Below are 17,555 nucleotides of genomic sequence, written 5' to 3' on the forward strand. Positions count from 1 at the left end.
AAGAATTAATAGTAAGCAATCAGATGCTTTAGAATGCAGTGGAAAGCCTGCTGATTTCCAAGCACTTCATAATTCAGCTTGTTAAATGTGACCTATGCATCTCATTGTTTAAAGTTGTCGTTAAGACTTGCTTCATTCTAAGCAGAATTATAGCCTGAGTTTGCAGTATTTCTTTGAACCTGGGTGTTAGGATGTAGAACTATTGTATAGATAATTTGTATAGGCAATGGGTGTACCTATTTGTATAGGTAATATTGTATAGGTAATCAGTCTTTGATGGCTTCATCTGACATAATTACTGCCAGTTCATATAGCAGCATTTTCCTGTACCTTCTGTAGACGTGTCCTATCCACCCCATCATGCTGAATCACTGGCTTCTGGAGAAAGCCTGGCCAGTTGTGCCAAGCTGTCTGTGTTATTGATACGAAGGACAGGGTGGTTTGGTTTCTCCTCCCCCATTAGATGCAGTGCAGTTGGAAATACTTTTTTTAGACAGTGACCCCAGAAGTGCAAGATTGCAGGTTATGTCAGTCCTAAGTGGGAGTATCTGTGCAATTTGTTGAAACTGTGCTAAGATATGACAACTGTGTCACATCCCTCTTCACAAACAGATGCATTGCCTCTTGCATACCAAGAAACATTCACCATCCTCTCTCTTATTATACAATGAATAGATCTTTTATAATGTCTCAGAAAAGCCACAGAGAAAATGTAGCAATATTGTCTGGTGTATCTGTGTATTGGTCATTATTTCAGCTTTCATGCTTTCTATATACAGTGTAGTTTGGGGAGAAAATTTGAATTCAGGACCTAAAGCTTGCTGTTATTTGCATTGTTCATCTTGATTTTATTTAAGTTTTATTTCCTTACTCTGTATCACTGGAAGAGGGGGATGAAGAACAGAATCCATTGAATTTCAGAGGCTGTGAGAAATTGAATTCTTTACCACTATACTGTATGTTGGCAGAAATTGGCAAGAGATGCTCACCCAAGAAGAAATTGTTGAATTACTGTATTATCAGTAACTATTTTTTTCTAATAAGGTAGGATAATGATTAAGATGTGTTGCCCTTCATATTTTGACTTGCATATTTAGCAATTGATGGGAAGTGCAGATATGTAGAGAGGTATCTGAAGGGCCATCAGATGTATTATGTCATGGCAGATAGATATATATAAAATAAATATAAAAATAGATTTAAATACGCAATCTAGCTGTGCTGTCTAACATATCTTTCCAATTAATGAGTGTTCTCATCAAAGGTCATTGATTGCTTTTGAAGTGTATAAAAAGCTGAAACTTTATTTTACCTGGCTTAGTTAAATTGCCTAAGTAATTTGTACTTACAGAATTTCCTATAAATTAATGGTTAGCTATGGAACTGAAAAGCTGTCTAAAGTCAGCTTTTGGCATTTGGTTCCCAAAGGGGGTCTTGAGATGAGGCTTTTGTTACTGCTTTTTTCTTTTGCTTTTGCCTTTTTTTCTTTCCCCCAAAGAGAAGAGAAAATGTACCTGTTCTGATTCACTGTTTTCTAAGGCACCCTGTCCATCTTTGAAGGATACTTAGTGTTTTACTGTCTTGTGGAACAAATCAGACTGTCTTTGTTATGTTCTGTCAAAATCTTTTTTCTGTAAATTGTTCTTGATACTTAAATGCTGTATCTGATTCTTTGGGTTTGCCCTTTTTTTGGATGACAACTGACTGACTTCAGTCGGTTCACCTCACCTTTCAGCGCCTGTGACTTTCAAACTTTATCTTTTGTCCTGAAACAACTGTTTCACTGCTTTGTAGTAAGGTACTTTTCCCTGGTAGGGATGAAGTGCTTGGAAGCTCACACTGATAGGGTGGTCCTGAGCTTGACAGGGATGAGCCTTCATTGCCTCCTTTTGAGAGCCAAGCAGCAGGGTTTCCCTGGCTCACCTGTGGGTAGTTACACCCCGGAGCTGTACTGGAAGTTCCCATCCTCCAGCATGACACTCTGTGCACTGTGGGTGTTGCTAGGCTTGGGACGCAATCCACGGGACCTTGTCATGCTGACCTAATGCTAAATTTGGAGATAATGTCTATTCTTCTGGAAATTGAAAGATTTCAGTATTCCTTTGTTTTGGATAAAAGTCATGGTACAGTCTGATTGGCAGACAATAATTTTAGATATTAAATGGAAGCTTATTGAAACAACTCTTTAGTGAAACCCAAGGAAATGTAACTTATATCCATGAGCAAGCAGGCTCTGAAATAAAGGCTCTAATATCTAATTTTGAACAATTATGCCTATGTAAGGAGAAAAAGAAATCATTGCAGTATTCAAATTTATAATTCAGAGTTTGGCTTTTAAAAAAGGTAAAAGGTTAAAAGTTGACAGGCAGCATGAAGCCTGTTTTAAAATTTTGTAGGGTACTTATGCTGCTGGCCAGAAATTATTTTAAGATGATCCAAAAAAGCAGCAGTGTGAAGAGGGTATTCAAGGATCATATTAAAAATAAAATTAAAATCCCAGGTTTGTTTTGGGGGAGATACAATGGAATGGAATTGAATTTTGACAAGTAAGTGTTTGGTCTTTTTTTTTTGTTTCAGGGGTTGTTTAGAGTGGATGAATCTTGAAATAACAGCAACAAAACCGAAGAAAACCCACCCAAAAATGGAAGCCTGTTTCAATTTCAGTAGGGCAAATTGGCAGTTGAGGGCTGGGAAGGTAAAGCCAGAGCACAAAAATCTGACAACTGCTCACATGTGTGTTTATTGTTTAAGGAACTAAGGATTCTTTCACACGTGAGTCAGTTCTTATTGCTGAATGGATTAAAGAATTCTCTCATTGAAATGTAAGTGGCTTCAAAATGTATCAACGAAAGAAATGTTGCCAAAAAGTATCCCAAGATCAGAAGGTATTTGTCTGGTGGTTCTGAAGGAATTCCTTGGGGGTTTTGAATACAAAATTGTGGGTTTATTTTCCATAGCCTGTGCCATAACTCATCTTCTGAGTCTGAGAGATGGAGCATGGCAACATTTTTTAAAAAAAATCTGGACTTAACTGGATAACTGTAGATCAATAAGTTTAATTTAAACAGATTCATAGTGCTTGTAAGAAAGAGTGGCCTAGCTATATCCCTGGGAAATACAGTGTGAAAGAGGAGATGGTACAGGTTTCATAGATGAAAATCAAGAGAAATAGAGTATTTTGAAGAAGCCAGTGAGCTTCTTGATTCAGGCAAATCTATCCTTTATGTTTCTTCACTGAAGTCTTTCAAGTAAGCAGAAGAGGAAGTATTCTCTTTAGGATCAAAGTTAGTTAGGAGAGAAAGGATGTTAATAGGTGATAAACTCCCATGGTGGAGGGAGGTTAACACCTGTCATGTGTGCTCTTTATATGTCTTGACAAGTTCTTTAGAAAACAGAGTGAATGGCAAATACTAACACTTATTTGAGACAGCAAACTTCCAGAGATGCTCCAGTAAGCTCTTGTTAGGCTGAGTGCCTCATAAAGAAGTTGTAGGAGATGCTAATAAGAGAAAGAGCAGACTGTACAAAGGACAGAACAATTCTCTCTTAAACGTAGAAGGCAGTCAGCTTGGGAAGGAAATATTAGGATCTATATGGATAACATTCTGAAAGTGTTAATGCAGTGGCAGTCAACTGGTCTGATAAGAATTCAGGGAGTATTAGATGACCACTTTAGAAAAAAGAGATTGCACCATCATGCCATTATATGTATGTTCTGTGATATGTGCATCTTGAACAACAGCATCTGATTTTGTTCCATCTTCCTGATTTTTTACTTCATCTAAACATATGTTCAGAGGCGGAGAGTGGCTTTTGGGCGAGGTGGAATTACAAAGATGACAAGTCTCTGACTTGGAAAAGGAGTGGTTGAATAGGGGATAGAGTTAGATATTTCTTACCTTATGAATGGTGTTTAATGGGAGAGTTGAATAGGAAGCTATTGTGATTTTTGTCTCCCTGTGAAAAGGAGTAATGCTGCACCAAACAAAATAGAAAAGGTGGAATACCTTTTCATGTAACATGTGCGGAATTAGTAGCAATAAGATGCAGTGGAGGCAAAAACTATGGAAGTGTCTATTTGGAATCTGGACAAAATAGTGGAAAACAGTTGTCATAAACATGGTGATCTGGAGGAAACTCTAGAGAAAATCCATAAACCACCCTGTTTCAAAAACAGAGTGGAAAGGGAAAGATCTATGCAGCTGTCATTGCCAGAAGTGCATTTAATCACTAAGTAATCTTTTAGCATAACACAATGTAGCTATTTTATCTTTAAATATTTTTCAAACAAATAATTATCTTTTTCCTGTGAGGAACTTCCAAAAACTTCAACCAAGTTAACTGCAAAACTACGCAGTATAAAAGATGAATGAACGCACCATGGCATACAAAATATATCCACAGTTTCATTTGAGATTTAAAATTCTATAAAACTTTTGAGACTGCAAGTACATGATAAGTGAGGATGAGATAAATAGTACCTTCAGTGCTGTTGTAGGGTTTCAAGGTTTGCAGGGCCATTTTTTCTTGCTTTTCGGATGCTGATTAATGTAGCAGGAACATTGCATTCCGAGAAACTTTGGGATAGTTTTGGTAATTTGCAAGAAATTGACTTTGCTGGATCTGTGCTTTCTTGCTTGAGGTGAATAGGGTAACTTGTGGGCTTTGTCAGCTTTTGATTGTAGCTTTCTGATTCCAGTAGATGCGGCTGTGTACTTGTGCTTATCTAGTATTTTCAAAGTTGCTGGTCCACAGACCATCTGTGATGCCTTTATGCTATTTCTTTTCAAATCTGTTCTGCCAGTGCAGAAGAATAACTGGGTATATTCTGTCCTCATAGCAGTTATGGATGCCGCATCTTCTCCTTCTGTAGAGATGCTGGCAGAGGTGTGAAAACTCCAGGCTCAAACTGAAGGATGTAAATAGGTGTTAGGCTTTGTGATTCTTTTGAGTGACAATACATAGACAGCAATGCATTTATAAAATCAAAAGACCACAAAATGTGACTAAATGACAGAAAAACCACAGACCATGTTGCTATCATGGCAATAAATCTGCTGAGAAAATGAAGGATGCTGGCCTTCCTTTTCACAGAACACCATACTCATGCTAGGTGATACACTTGGTGGAGACAAGCATTATATATACTGTTTCATGTATACCTATCACCAAAGCAATAAATACTTTGCAAACAGAATGTCTGTGTTTAGTAACCTTAGTAATGTGAGGTGAGACAGATTTTATCTATGAAATCAAAAACATTATTGAAACAGAAAATGCAGTCTGGGATATTGAGCAGGTTTTTAACACCCAAAATTAAATTAATGCAACATTCCATGGGCTCCTGATAAGAGAGGAAAAATAGCTAATTTTCTTCACTGTGGGAGAAAAAGAATTATTTAAGTTTTACAGTCATAGGAACAGAAACAATTTTGCTTGTGAAAGTACAGTACCTTCTGTGCTTGATCCCTGATGCTTTTTCTTACATTAGTCTAGGGGCTTTGATCTCATCTTGCTTTATGAGGCTGTTCCAACAGGGTGTCTCTTGATACAAGCCAGATTTAACTGAGGTTGTTACAATGGGCATACGTATCAGTGTGGTTTAAATTTATGGTATCTACATGTAAAACTTTATTAGCAGCTACTGTTGTATTTAGTTACTAGGCAGTGTGAGATCTGTTTTGGGTCTGGAAGTGGTGTGTTTGTGTTAGTTGCCATATTGCACCTTTCAGCAGGGATTATTATACAAGTGCTACACTAATGGTGTTTTTCTCCTTCGAACTTCGTGCTACGTCATGGGAATTCATCCCTTCAGATTGCTGCTAACCTTTGAATCTCCACAGCATGCTTTATTGTAAGGTATCAGTGTACCCAGTACATTGATACCTTACAATAAAGGCTAGTAGAAAGTCAGTGTAGAAATAAGTTTTGACGTTTTGCTTTCTGTATCTCATACTAGTACCGCAGTATAAAGGAGAGGTGATTTTTTTTCTTGGTTAATGCATTTTCAATTAAAAATAAAAAAACATCAAAATATTTTCATTAACAAGTCCCAAAAGCTATTCACTGTTTTTTTTTTTCTCAGCGCTAATGGTTACATTTTTTGATCAATATATTAAAATGGTATCATTTGTATGTATTTTTAAAATGAAATTGATTAAGCAATAGTTTGACTAGTAAGCAATAGTGACTAGTAAGCAATAGTTTGTTTTAGAAAATCTTGTCTGTGGTTGTAAATCATGGTGTGTTACACTTGGTATTAACATCTATACTGTTACTAATAAGATACTGCAGTGTGTATTAGAGATTCATCTCTAGATACTTTTCTATTGTTTAGCTTGGCTGGGAATGGAAGAAGAGAATCCTTTAATGCCCAACACCATGTTATTTCCTTAGGGTAATTCCTCTTAATTACCATTCTGTTACAGTCCCGAGAGCACAGGTTGTGCACAAAGACATTGAAACGTGGATTATATTTGTGTCTTGGAACACATCATGCTGCAATTCTTTTTCCTTCAGCTATAACATTCTGTGACTACTTCATCAAAGCTTTAATTAAACCCATTAGTTTGCAGAAATTGTCTGCATTTTTCAAAAATCCTCATCCTTAACCTATTAAAAGCAGTTGTAATATTTTTCAAAGGTATGCACAGTTTTTCTAAAAAGTGTTACTTTTTGTTTACTGGTGATGCAGATCATGGCTAAAATCTTTAACCATATTTTATTCTGCCTTCTCTGAAAATTATTCTTAAGAAATCCTTCTCGAGCAATGGGAAAATACATGTTATTTTGTGAAAAGGATTTTGTTAAACTCTGAGGAACTAGTTTTTAAGACTTCATTTTTTCATGAGGCAAATACAAGTTCAGAGATCCTTAATTACTTCTCATACCACAGTTGTGGGTTTTGGGCATTATGGATAACAAACTCATGGATACAGAGTTTTAAATCTGAGTCTTTATAAGTATATTAATTCAAATAATATGAGACAGATCTTGATACTGGAGTAAAAACAGCTGGGTTTTTAGCCTCCCAGAGAGTATAATTTTATAGACAAACCCAAAGCTTTATTTTGTTAGTAGATATAAGAACTTTATTAAGAGAAGAAAATTTCATTTGCCACAGACTTAAAACCCTGAAATATCTGAACTGGCGTAAGGAAGAGGTCTTCTTGAATTCTGCAGCCACTGGTAGTTGTAGTAAGTTAGTAATGATTTGCACTTAAGAGAATGAAGAACGGGTGTTCACCTCAACAGAACATTCTCTACCACACACACCCTGCATCTACCAAAAAAAGCTTCCAAAAAGAACAAAACAGTCATCTTTCACCTAAGTAGATCTGAATAATAGTAGGATTAATGGAGCACAGTTCCTACAAAACTGTGTCTTGGAGGTGACTGACTTCGTTTCTAGGAAGGTGTGTGAGATCTCTAATGCTTTTGAAGGAATTAAAGCAGGAGAAATCTTTTTAGTTGTCTGGTCTCTCCCAAAGAGATGAGCTCAACTTTGAATTGCTGAAGGCAGTTGTGGGCCCACAAATAATGTATTAAAAAAAGTGGGGCAAGACAAAGCCTAAAACTAATTCATGGATAGATTGATATAAACTTCCAAACAATGTAAAAAATAACATTAAGATAATCTGAAGGTTGGAAAGGTAAGCTCAGAAATGCAGTGAATATTAGAATGGTTGCTTTTCTGGTCATAATTAAGTGCTTCTAAAAATTAGATAAATTTATTTTGTCAGAATAATTAATTTCTATTCTCTGAGCCAGATTTATGTTTCTAAACAATTGTGCATGGAACAGAAGTGATGGTTTTTTGATATCTTAAATAAGTTTATTTAGAGGCTGAAGGAAAGGCATAAAATTTTCTTTTAATTAATCAAACACTTTATGTCAACAGAAAAGCGGTGAATTCGTTCTACAATATGTAGGAGTACACTTTGCAGCTTTTTCCTACCTAGAAACTTTTTTAAGAGGAATAGTAGACTAGACATGTCTCTAGTTTAATTTCTAGGAAAAAAATAATTTCAGTGAATATACGTATGATTTGTTCATCAGGTGTTTTATTTTTACTACTCCATAAAACAGAAGGGTAGCAATGTGTTACTAGTAATCTAGAATCGACTTAAATGAAGTCAGGGAATGTTTCTGTATCTAAGCATTGATTTTTGGAATGTAAAGTTCAACCTCAGAGAGTATGAAAATAAATATTAATACTTTATCTACAAGTGTATTCATGGTACTCGTTCTTATCTTTGAATAGATTGTGCTCCTCCTATTTTTCTTTTTTAACATACAGAATTTAAATGGTGAGAAACAGAATGGTTTTGCTTCTGTTGTAGTTCATTCTTTCAACAGTGGTATGCTTGAGGAGAGAACAGGGTCAGATTAGTTTTATTTCCTGTGACATCCTGAGTGCCATGGCATTTCTTAGTGGCAGTTTTGAAGTGTCTTTTTCCATGGCTCACGCCCGTATTTCACTTGTGCAGTAATTGAACTGATACAGATTGCCAAATGTGCTGTCTGGGCACTTGCTGAGCCTGCTTTGGTCGCCAGCCACTGCTTACTGACTCCTTTCATTCCTAGTCTTTTGAACAGTATTGGATCCTTTTCTTGCTAGCTTTACATTTGTTTTGGTGGTTCTTTTCATTTGGTTGTGGTTTTTTGGTGGGTGTTTTCCCCCCAAGACTTTGATGATGGGATAAATTTTAATTTTGAAAGTCTAAATGGCTATTAAATGGATAATCCTGCATCACCAGTACTTCATGCGTCGTTCAGGGAATGGTGGTATAATGGAGAGAGATTATTTCCCTTTGCAATGTCAGTTTTGACTTTTCCAGATATTATACATATTACTATGCCTTCTAACTCTGTTTTATTGTTTCTACAACCTTGCATAGTATAGATGTTTATTTTTTTTAGTATATATACAGCACTATTCTGTCCAGGTTTTAATGATGTTGTAAAATTCCTTGGTGAAAAGACAAGTTTGCTACTTGGGATAGCAGCTATTCCATGATAGTCCCCCATTCCTAGATGGACTCAATTTTTCAAATTGAGTGTCATGACTATTTTTCTTATATTTAAATTTTAGCTGTCCCTTTTCCACCAACACATCGCTTGACATCTGAAGAAGTGTTTGACACAGATGGAAGACCAAGGGTTGACATTTTGAAGAACCACTTGATAAAGGAAGGTCGAGTGGATGAAGAAATTGCACTTAGAATCATCAATGAGGGTGCTGCAATATTACGGAGGGAAAAAACTATGATAGAAGTTGAAGCTCCAATTACAGGTAATATTTCTAGGTAATTTCATCCATAATTAAATTTGAAAAAGACAGATTTTTTCAGTAGTAAAATTTGTCTTCAAATTGCTTAACCAGAATTTCTCTGTTAGTTCTACTGAATGATCCCTCACAACTGCATTTATTTAACAAATGCAGGCATTAAACCTATTGAAAAAGCTAGTAGGATTGGTGTTAAAATTGGGACAAAAGAAGGAAGTAGTTAAATATTGTTGAAATACTAATTTCTACTTCCTTCAATATTATAAGTAAGAATAAAGGCATCTTCCTGAACTCAGGATAATTCTGAAATCTAAAGATGTAAAGAGAAGCTCATTATTGTAGTTTGAAACAGATACTGTGAACTGGGATTCTTAGTGAAAAATACACCTTTATACTGTTCTGTGAGACTGGTGACTGCACATACAACCATGTTCTTATGAGAGCAGTAGTACTGATAAAGGTTGTTTTAGTATCTTTGACACTAGGGCCAGAGCCACTGGGATACAAAACTGACTTTTAGGGTTTTCTTGAGTACTTTCATAGTTGAAACAGTTCTGTTTCTGTTTGATCTGGTGAAAGGTGGAATTGGTGTCCTTTAATACTTATATTTATAAACAGCCTAGACTCGTAGAAAGTAGCTATGTTGCATGTCTGTTATTCATGATAACGAAAGTAGATTTGCTTTTTATGTTTAAATCACATTTTCTTTAATCTGAATGTATTTTCTTCTAAATGTACTTATATAAAATTACTGTCTGAAAGCTTTTTTTAGGGCATCAGCTTGTTATTTTTTAGTATTGGGTAAATGAAAATTTTACATCAATACATCATTATTATTGTTGACATTTTTAAAAACATGAATGATTGAAATGGTGGAAACTACTAAGTGGCTGACTGAACTCAGAGTCCTTTGGAGTTCCAGATAAACTCAGAATTAAAGTTTGGTTAGCATTTTTATATTTTTGTATATACAGGTAATTGGTATATTGGCAATTTAAAAAGGAGGGAAGTTCTTTCAGTGCTTGAATAGAAATCTTAAGGGAAGAGACATAAAAGAGTGCACATTCTATTTAGTCACATACTTTATAGGTTGTGATGACGAATGCTCTAAGGGAATAACAACCTTTAAAATGTGGTGTGCCATATCCAGTATTTCTTTCCAAAATTAGGACAACTTTTTTTCCCCAAAGATTTTACTGATAAACTCTAAGAAGTCAGGAGATGCTGTTTGTCAGTTGACCAGTGACATTTTGCATCAATGAAAGGCATAGTCTCTCAAATTCCTGTTAATTGTTACCAGTGACACCTTATGCAGAAGGGAGAAGGCAGCTACTGACTTCCATTGAACTAAGAACTCCTGTGGGAAAGAGGAGATAAGAGCAATTGACTCTTCAAGCATTTTTTAATTACTTTTTTAAAGCTGTGAGATGACCTGGTTTTGCTGTATGCTCCCTAAAGACTTCCCATCTACTGCTGTCTTTGGCACTTCTGCCTTTGGTTGCTGACCACTGGTCTTGTCCCTTCTCATATTCTAAAAACACAGGAAAAATCCACTGTTGAAATACTGAACATGATTTTTGAAGGAGAAAAGTAACTGAGCAAGAAGAAGATAGGATTTTATTAAAAAGTATGTTAGTCTGACTCAGAAATAAAAGTACACTCCCTGCTTTTTTTGATTTCACATGGACTCAGCAAATTGTTGTGAAGCGGCAGGCATTTTCAAGTACACATACCAAGGAAAATTTGCAAAGATGCCTAAGGAGTTGGGGAGGACATTAAAGCTTGAGCTTTCAAGACGTCAATGCTCAGTGCATTGTGTTGGAAAAATACCAGCTCTGGACTCAGAGCTATATCATCAGTATTGTCACAGGTAGTGAAGACAGCATCTTAATGAAAAGCAGAGGGGGAACCTTCAAAAATTTCTGTTATTCCTGCTTTATACCTGTCTTTCTTCTTAATTAGAAGTACTTTGTGGCTGTTAGCTATAACTTGGTAACTTTTCCATTAGATTTTTTTAAAATTAATTTGAACAAAATTTTTGCTTGCAGTGTGTGGTGATATTCATGGCCAGTTCTTTGATCTAATGAAGCTGTTTGAAGTGGGAGGATCACCTGCTAACACAAGATACCTCTTCCTCGGTGACTATGTAGACAGAGGTTATTTTAGTATAGAGGTAACTGAATATATTAATCTGTTTTGTCCTAATTTTTTTATAAGCACACTTTCACTTAGGTTTTCAAATGAAGTTTTAGGTCTGCTTTAACATTTGAATGCATTCTTCCTTGCTGTGCCTTCTCCTGTGATAAAGGCCTGTTTACAGAAGGATGTTGACCAGTTGATTGGACTGTCCTGCTGAAATCACCATACTTACTCGTTTTTTCTCCTCTTTCTTTAGCTGGTTTTCTAAAAGTTGAGTTCTGTTACATTATTATACATACTGCTGCTTGTCTGGTAATATGTTTGTATGTTTGTGGAGAACAGGTGAGTCATGACTGCAAAGTCTTTCAATTATTCATAATATTATTATCTGTTTAATATTATTATCTCTTTATTTTTATAGAAGAAGCTAATTATATTTAGCTAATCAATTGTTTTTTAATAATTATTAATATTTTTCCTTACAAAAATTCTTAGCGCAAATACAGATATTCCCTAAGGATGACATGTGTTTCTACCATTAATTTTTCAGTTACTTTGAATTCAAATAATTTTTTTATTTTCAGCATGTTTCTTAAGTGTGCCACATGTCAAAGATATTCACTTATTCACATAGATTAGTTTCAGAGCATAGTTTTTAAGTTAAGTGTTCTTCTGTAACCAGCCTGGGAAGTGCCTCAGCTTGGGATCTCTTCATAGATACTAAATCTAATGGAATAGCATGCCATTTGAAATAGTATCTTGTAAGTCACAGTGTATTCCTTCGTTTCTGTATTAAAATGTTGCAGTTCTGATAATGTGTGGGTATGTGCTCTGAAAGGCACCCACAATGCATTTTGAGGCTGCTAGAGATGGCAGACAGGAGATGCAGCAAGAGACGTTGCCTCAAAGTCATCTTTAAAGAAAAATTTCAGTAGACGTTCTCTGTTTATTAAGTTGATCTTTGCCTGTTCTTGATGATTACAAATAATATAATTGTCCTTGAAAAAGGCATTTACAAATCAGCTCTATATGTTAATGTATCAAAACCTGATATGAAAGCTTTTCAATCACTGCACTTAAAAAAACTTCTGAACAAAGATTAGTTTTCCATGTTTTAACTAAGAAGATAAAAATTCAGTAATTAGTTTAACTGAACATCACAATAAAAGTCTTTGTGTTCCTCAATATTTGCAGTGTATTTTTAGAGTGTCCATTTGTTTTCTTTCTTCCTTTTTCATGTACTCTGCTATTCTATGGAAAATAACTTTGAGTAATGGTAGCTTCAGGGTACTGGTATTGATTAAGAACAATGATAATAACAGCTTGCAGGTGACTTCAGTGAAGTCCAAAACTCATGGGGTTTTGAGGTTTCTGTGCTCAGTAAAAACCACAAGAATTAGATTGGAAATTTATTAAATATGTTTTGGGCATTCAAGACTGCTGGGTGGTAACAGACTCTAAACTGAAATAATTGTGCATGTTCTTAGCTCTTATCTTTTTGAGGGTTTGCTGCTGATGTTGCAGTAAATAATGATAGATGGAAAATTACCGTAATTCTTTGACTTTGCTGCTTTTACACTGAAAAAGCAATCAGCTTCCCCAGTGTTTGAGGAAAGGATGATTTACTCTGTCCATTTGTAGTTTAAAAATTATATCCAAATGATGTATCTAACCTTAAGGGAAATTATTTTGTCAGGATTTTTTTTTCCAGTCTCTCTTAATAAATGTCTGCTTTTCTTCTTTGCCAGTGTTTAGAATAATATATTATACCAGATTTTAGGCAGAAACACGTACAATGTTTGTCTAGATTAAAGTGTCCTACAGTTTAATTCTGCTGAGTTTATTTTATTATTGAATATCCAGCAAATGTATTTTTTTTTCAGCATTCTATGTGGCTGTTATTAGGAAAAGTAATAAGCAATTTGCGTAACTTATGTCCAGAACTGGATTTGGGGAAGTAGTGCTATTTTAAAATGGCACATTAAGCAGTACCTGCTTTTTGAAACTGTTAACATTCTTTTTCAGTATTTCTCAGTAATAATAAGGTTCATATACACTAGTATATTTTACTGCTTATCCTGTTTTCTCAACAGTGTGTGCTGTACTTATGGGTCCTGAAAATTCTTTACCCAAGCACATTATTTCTTTTGAGAGGCAACCATGAATGCAGACACCTAACAGAGTATTTTACCTTTAAGCAAGAATGTAAGTACTGTCTAAGAATATAAAATTAGCTACTTCCACCCTGCTGATCTATAGTCTGTCGTAGTGCTTTAGAGATGTTTGTCTCTTAGTTTAATTAAGGCTTTGCAAACATCTGGAGGCCCCACTGACTTCTGCAGAATTGCTTGCCTTGGAGTGGCCTTGGAGTGAAAGAAGAGAGCTGGCTTCAAATATAAATGATGACATAAATTTTGATATAACAGTCTTGATTTTAAAGTCCTGGAGGGGTAGATAATTTTGCTGTAGTCAGGAGTGCAGAGTAATATGCTGAGCAGTCTTATGAAGCTAGCAAAAAGTCCCTACAGTGGGGTAATTTTTTCATTTCGAGGATTGATTTCAGCTGTAATAGTAGGATAACTCTTTAGTGATACCTCTCCATTTGAAGGCTTGTATAAGTATTGATCCTGTGATAAATGGATAATTTGGTCTGGTGTAACCCTCTTTGATGTAGGTAAAAATTATATAATCTATAATCAGTTCTTAGCTTTTCACTGTAAATGAGAATTCACAAATTTCTTAGTAGTATTTTATACTGAAGGATGCTGTATAACTGTATAAAAATATTAAATAATTCAGTGATTCTTTTTTAAACAAAAGTAGCTTATTCACACTTGAGATAACAGAAGAAGTGAAAACAGTTTATAGTTCTGGAAGAAAATAGGTCTTAGAAACATGTTTGCAGTTAAGGTGTTTGGAAATGCTCATTTAAACCCTCATTTAAAATACTCTTTGTTTTGGGTTTTTTTAAGCATTCATTTTGATAGATATTCTTATAACCATGATCCACCAGAATGCTTCATCTATATTATTATTGATTTTTTAATGATTTCTTGTTTTTTTTCCTGCAGGTAAAATAAAGTATTCTGAAAGAGTCTATGATGCTTGTATGGAAGCTTTTGATTGTCTCCCTCTTGCTGCTCTCTTGAATCAACAGTTTCTTTGTGTTCATGGTGGACTTTCACCAGAAATTAATACACTAGATGACATTAGGAGAGTGAGTATTTTGTGTATTTGAAAATAAGTGGAAATAGAGATATTTATATGATGCCATACAAAGTCATCTTTATGAATTTGTCAGTATATTTTCTGTTCTTGTCTCTTGTTGAAGTGTAAATCGGGAGCTGAAATGTAGGCTAAGCAGTATCATAATTAAAATCTCATGGATTATCTAGTGCATTTTCCATTAGTAGACTTCATTTGGACAGCTGGGACTGTTACAAAACACATAGAAGAAACCTCAAAATCCCCACATAGTTTTTTGAGACAGGTAGTACATGTGAAGAGTTTCATATCTAATCAAAATAATACATTGTATTTCTTTTTAGATAAGAGCTAATGATCTCATGGCTTCCAGGAGAAAACCTGTTGAAATTAATTGTAGTCTTAAAATTGTTTGCTGTATCTAATGTCACGTTTCAGATATTCTCAAATTTCTTTGAAATTTTTTTACTGTCTTAAATATGTGGATTTTAGCTTTGACAAAGTTAGATATTGCAGTATTTAATAGAAATTCAGATTGCTATCTAAATTACAAATTTGTTAGGCATTTGAGTAACAGTTGAGGAGTACATCTCACTGTGGTGAATGTGCGGAGTATATTAATGAGAAGAATTTAAAAGATTTTTTAAAATTGCACAATAGAAACACTAAATCATAGTGTGCAATTTAAAGGGCAGAAGATTGTGATGACATGAGGTATCTTTTTCTAATAACATGATTTCTACTTTCATGGATAGCTTGTCAGGTGGAGATTATATCAGATGGGAATTTTCAATCAAAATGGAATTTTCCATTGCCTTAATTTTTGCATACTGCTTTTAGACTTCTTTAGGTTAACTTAGCTGGCATCTTGACTGCTGCACTTGGAAATCAAAACCATTCCTGTTATGATTAGGAACAGCTAAAATATAGATGATTTCAGCTTAAAATACATGTAGGTGGTTCTAAGAAAGCTTTGGGATTATAGGTAAGGATGGAAGAAAAAATGTGGTTTATCCACATACGGAAGGAAGTATACAGGGGCCTGTTTGTAAAAAGATCTAAATGTTAGAGAGAAAGTAAAAGTATGCACCTAAATTGCTTTTGTAGTATGTAAAAATATATATTGCAGCCTATTTTGTCTTTTTGTCTTCATTAATTACATTTCTTATTTTCTTAGCATTTTCTCCTTTATTTGTGCTTTATTTTTCTTTTTTACCTCTCCCTTTCCTCAAAATTATAGGCTGTCCAGTTGAATCTAATTTTTTAATTTACTGTATTTATTTGTTAGTGATCTTTTGTAATGGTTGGACCATTTCACCTCAAATGTCAGTTTATTTCACTTACAGATATTACACTGCCAAGCAGAGTGATGTGAGAGGAGAAGAAAATGGTAGAAAGAGAGGAAGTGTATTTACAAGATCAGTGGTGAAAGTGGGAAAATGTACTGGGGCACATTGCATTGTCAAAGCAAATACTAATGTGTACAGAAATCCAAATGCATTCTGCAGAGGAAGGGAAGTAAGAAAGCAAAGAGACTAAAAAGTACCATCCTCACAAAGACTTAACACTTCTTACTATATAGATAAAAAGAAGCATGGTCAAGGCTTTTTGGAAAGTATTCTAAAGAAAATATTTTCTGAAAAAACACTTTGGAAATCCACTGTCATAACAGGATTGTGATTAATTTTTCTGTTAGTCTCAGTCTTGCAGCTGATCAGGTTTCAAAGTGTCAAGTAGATTTAACTAAAAGGTAGCTCTCTTGTCTTGGCCTGTGCTTTCAGATGCGCTTCTGTAATGTTCTAGGCTACATTAGGCTGAAATGTTTATATGCATATATGAAAATCTGCATTGTATTTAGTTTTGATGAAAAACACATTTATAAATGTAAGGCAGTATTAATAGAACTGTTCCTTGGGCCTTCATTGTTTTTAAATAATCATCTGGTAACTTGAAAAAGGCACTAGTCATGGATTTGCAGTGGCTTCAATAGCTGCATTAGAGCTTGGCATGTACTGATATTTTAAATGTATTTAAATTATATGGGTGATGTGAAATACTCATTTTATATCTAGGAAAAGTCATATACTTGGGGGTACAAGTCTGGTGTGTGAAGTTACTTCTGTAAGCAATCAAGACAACTGTGTAAATATTGCAGACTTTCTGGTTTATTAGCAGAAGATCTTACTAAGGAGAGGTCTTAGCTGCAAGGGCATAATTGTCTGGCATGAAAGGGAAATCACAGCTCTATAAATAGTGCAGGAATCACCTAAGAAAAGAAGAAAAATTTTATGCAGGGTGCAGTTTCTTCTGGATGAAGTCTTTCATCAATATTGATATGAAGGAAGGCGATTCAAGTACACAATTTAAATTACTATTTTTGCCATCATAAATTTACTTCCAGAAGAGGACTGCTATCACACTAGGCATGACAATGAATCCTACTTGGAAACGTTGTTCTAGGTACTTCATATTTCTGCCAAAATGGAACTTTGCCAAACTTGCAGTAATCTGATTTTTATTTTCTGGATATCCATCCCATGAATACTTTGATTGTCTTGGTAAAGAGTGTCTCTTTCAGACACGTCCATCAGCTTAGAGATGATGTTTAATTGATTTCATTTACACTGCCAATACTTCTACTGGAACAAAATGCCAGGAATTGTCATTTTTAAACCTAGCATTTTAGAAAGACGGAAATATCCAGGTAAGATTATGGGGACTTTAAAAAAGAAAGAGAAATTTTTTTTTTTTCTTCATTTACAGCAGATGCTCAGTCTTTTGTTTAGCTTTTGGTGATACCAAGACTTGGTAAAATTGCCTTGAAATATATGGCAGCACAAGTGGGAATCTATCTTCGTGATACCTTGCTTCCCTTCTGTGGCCTGCTGCAATTTTCTTTTGTTCAGTAATATGTAAGATGACT

At 34.8% G+C, this 17,555-nt stretch overlaps 1 protein-coding gene across 5 annotated transcripts in view; it reads left to right on the top strand.

Moving 5' to 3' along the window:
* The window catches only part of PPP3CB (protein phosphatase 3 catalytic subunit beta), a 46,798-nt gene that overhangs the window by 1,503 nt on the left and 27,740 nt on the right, over nt 1-17,555 (top strand). For all 5 annotated transcript variants that reach the window (XR_013340258.1, XM_021548634.3, XM_021548650.3 and 2 more), the window contains exons 2-5: nt 9,095-9,295; nt 11,338-11,462; nt 13,522-13,633; nt 14,500-14,645. Coding sequence is in view for 4 of the 5 variants with exons in the window: in XM_021548634.3 (XP_021404309.1) it covers nt 9,095-9,295; nt 11,338-11,462; nt 13,522-13,633; nt 14,500-14,645 (584 nt within the window). In the remaining variant the exon portion in view is untranslated. The remainder of the gene's footprint in view (nt 1-9,094; nt 9,296-11,337; nt 11,463-13,521; nt 13,634-14,499; nt 14,646-17,555) is intronic.

Source organism: Lonchura striata, chromosome 7 (genome assembly GCF_046129695.1).
Source record: "Lonchura striata isolate bLonStr1 chromosome 7, bLonStr1.mat, whole genome shotgun sequence".
Taxonomy (NCBI): Eukaryota; Metazoa; Chordata; class Aves; order Passeriformes; family Estrildidae; genus Lonchura; species Lonchura striata.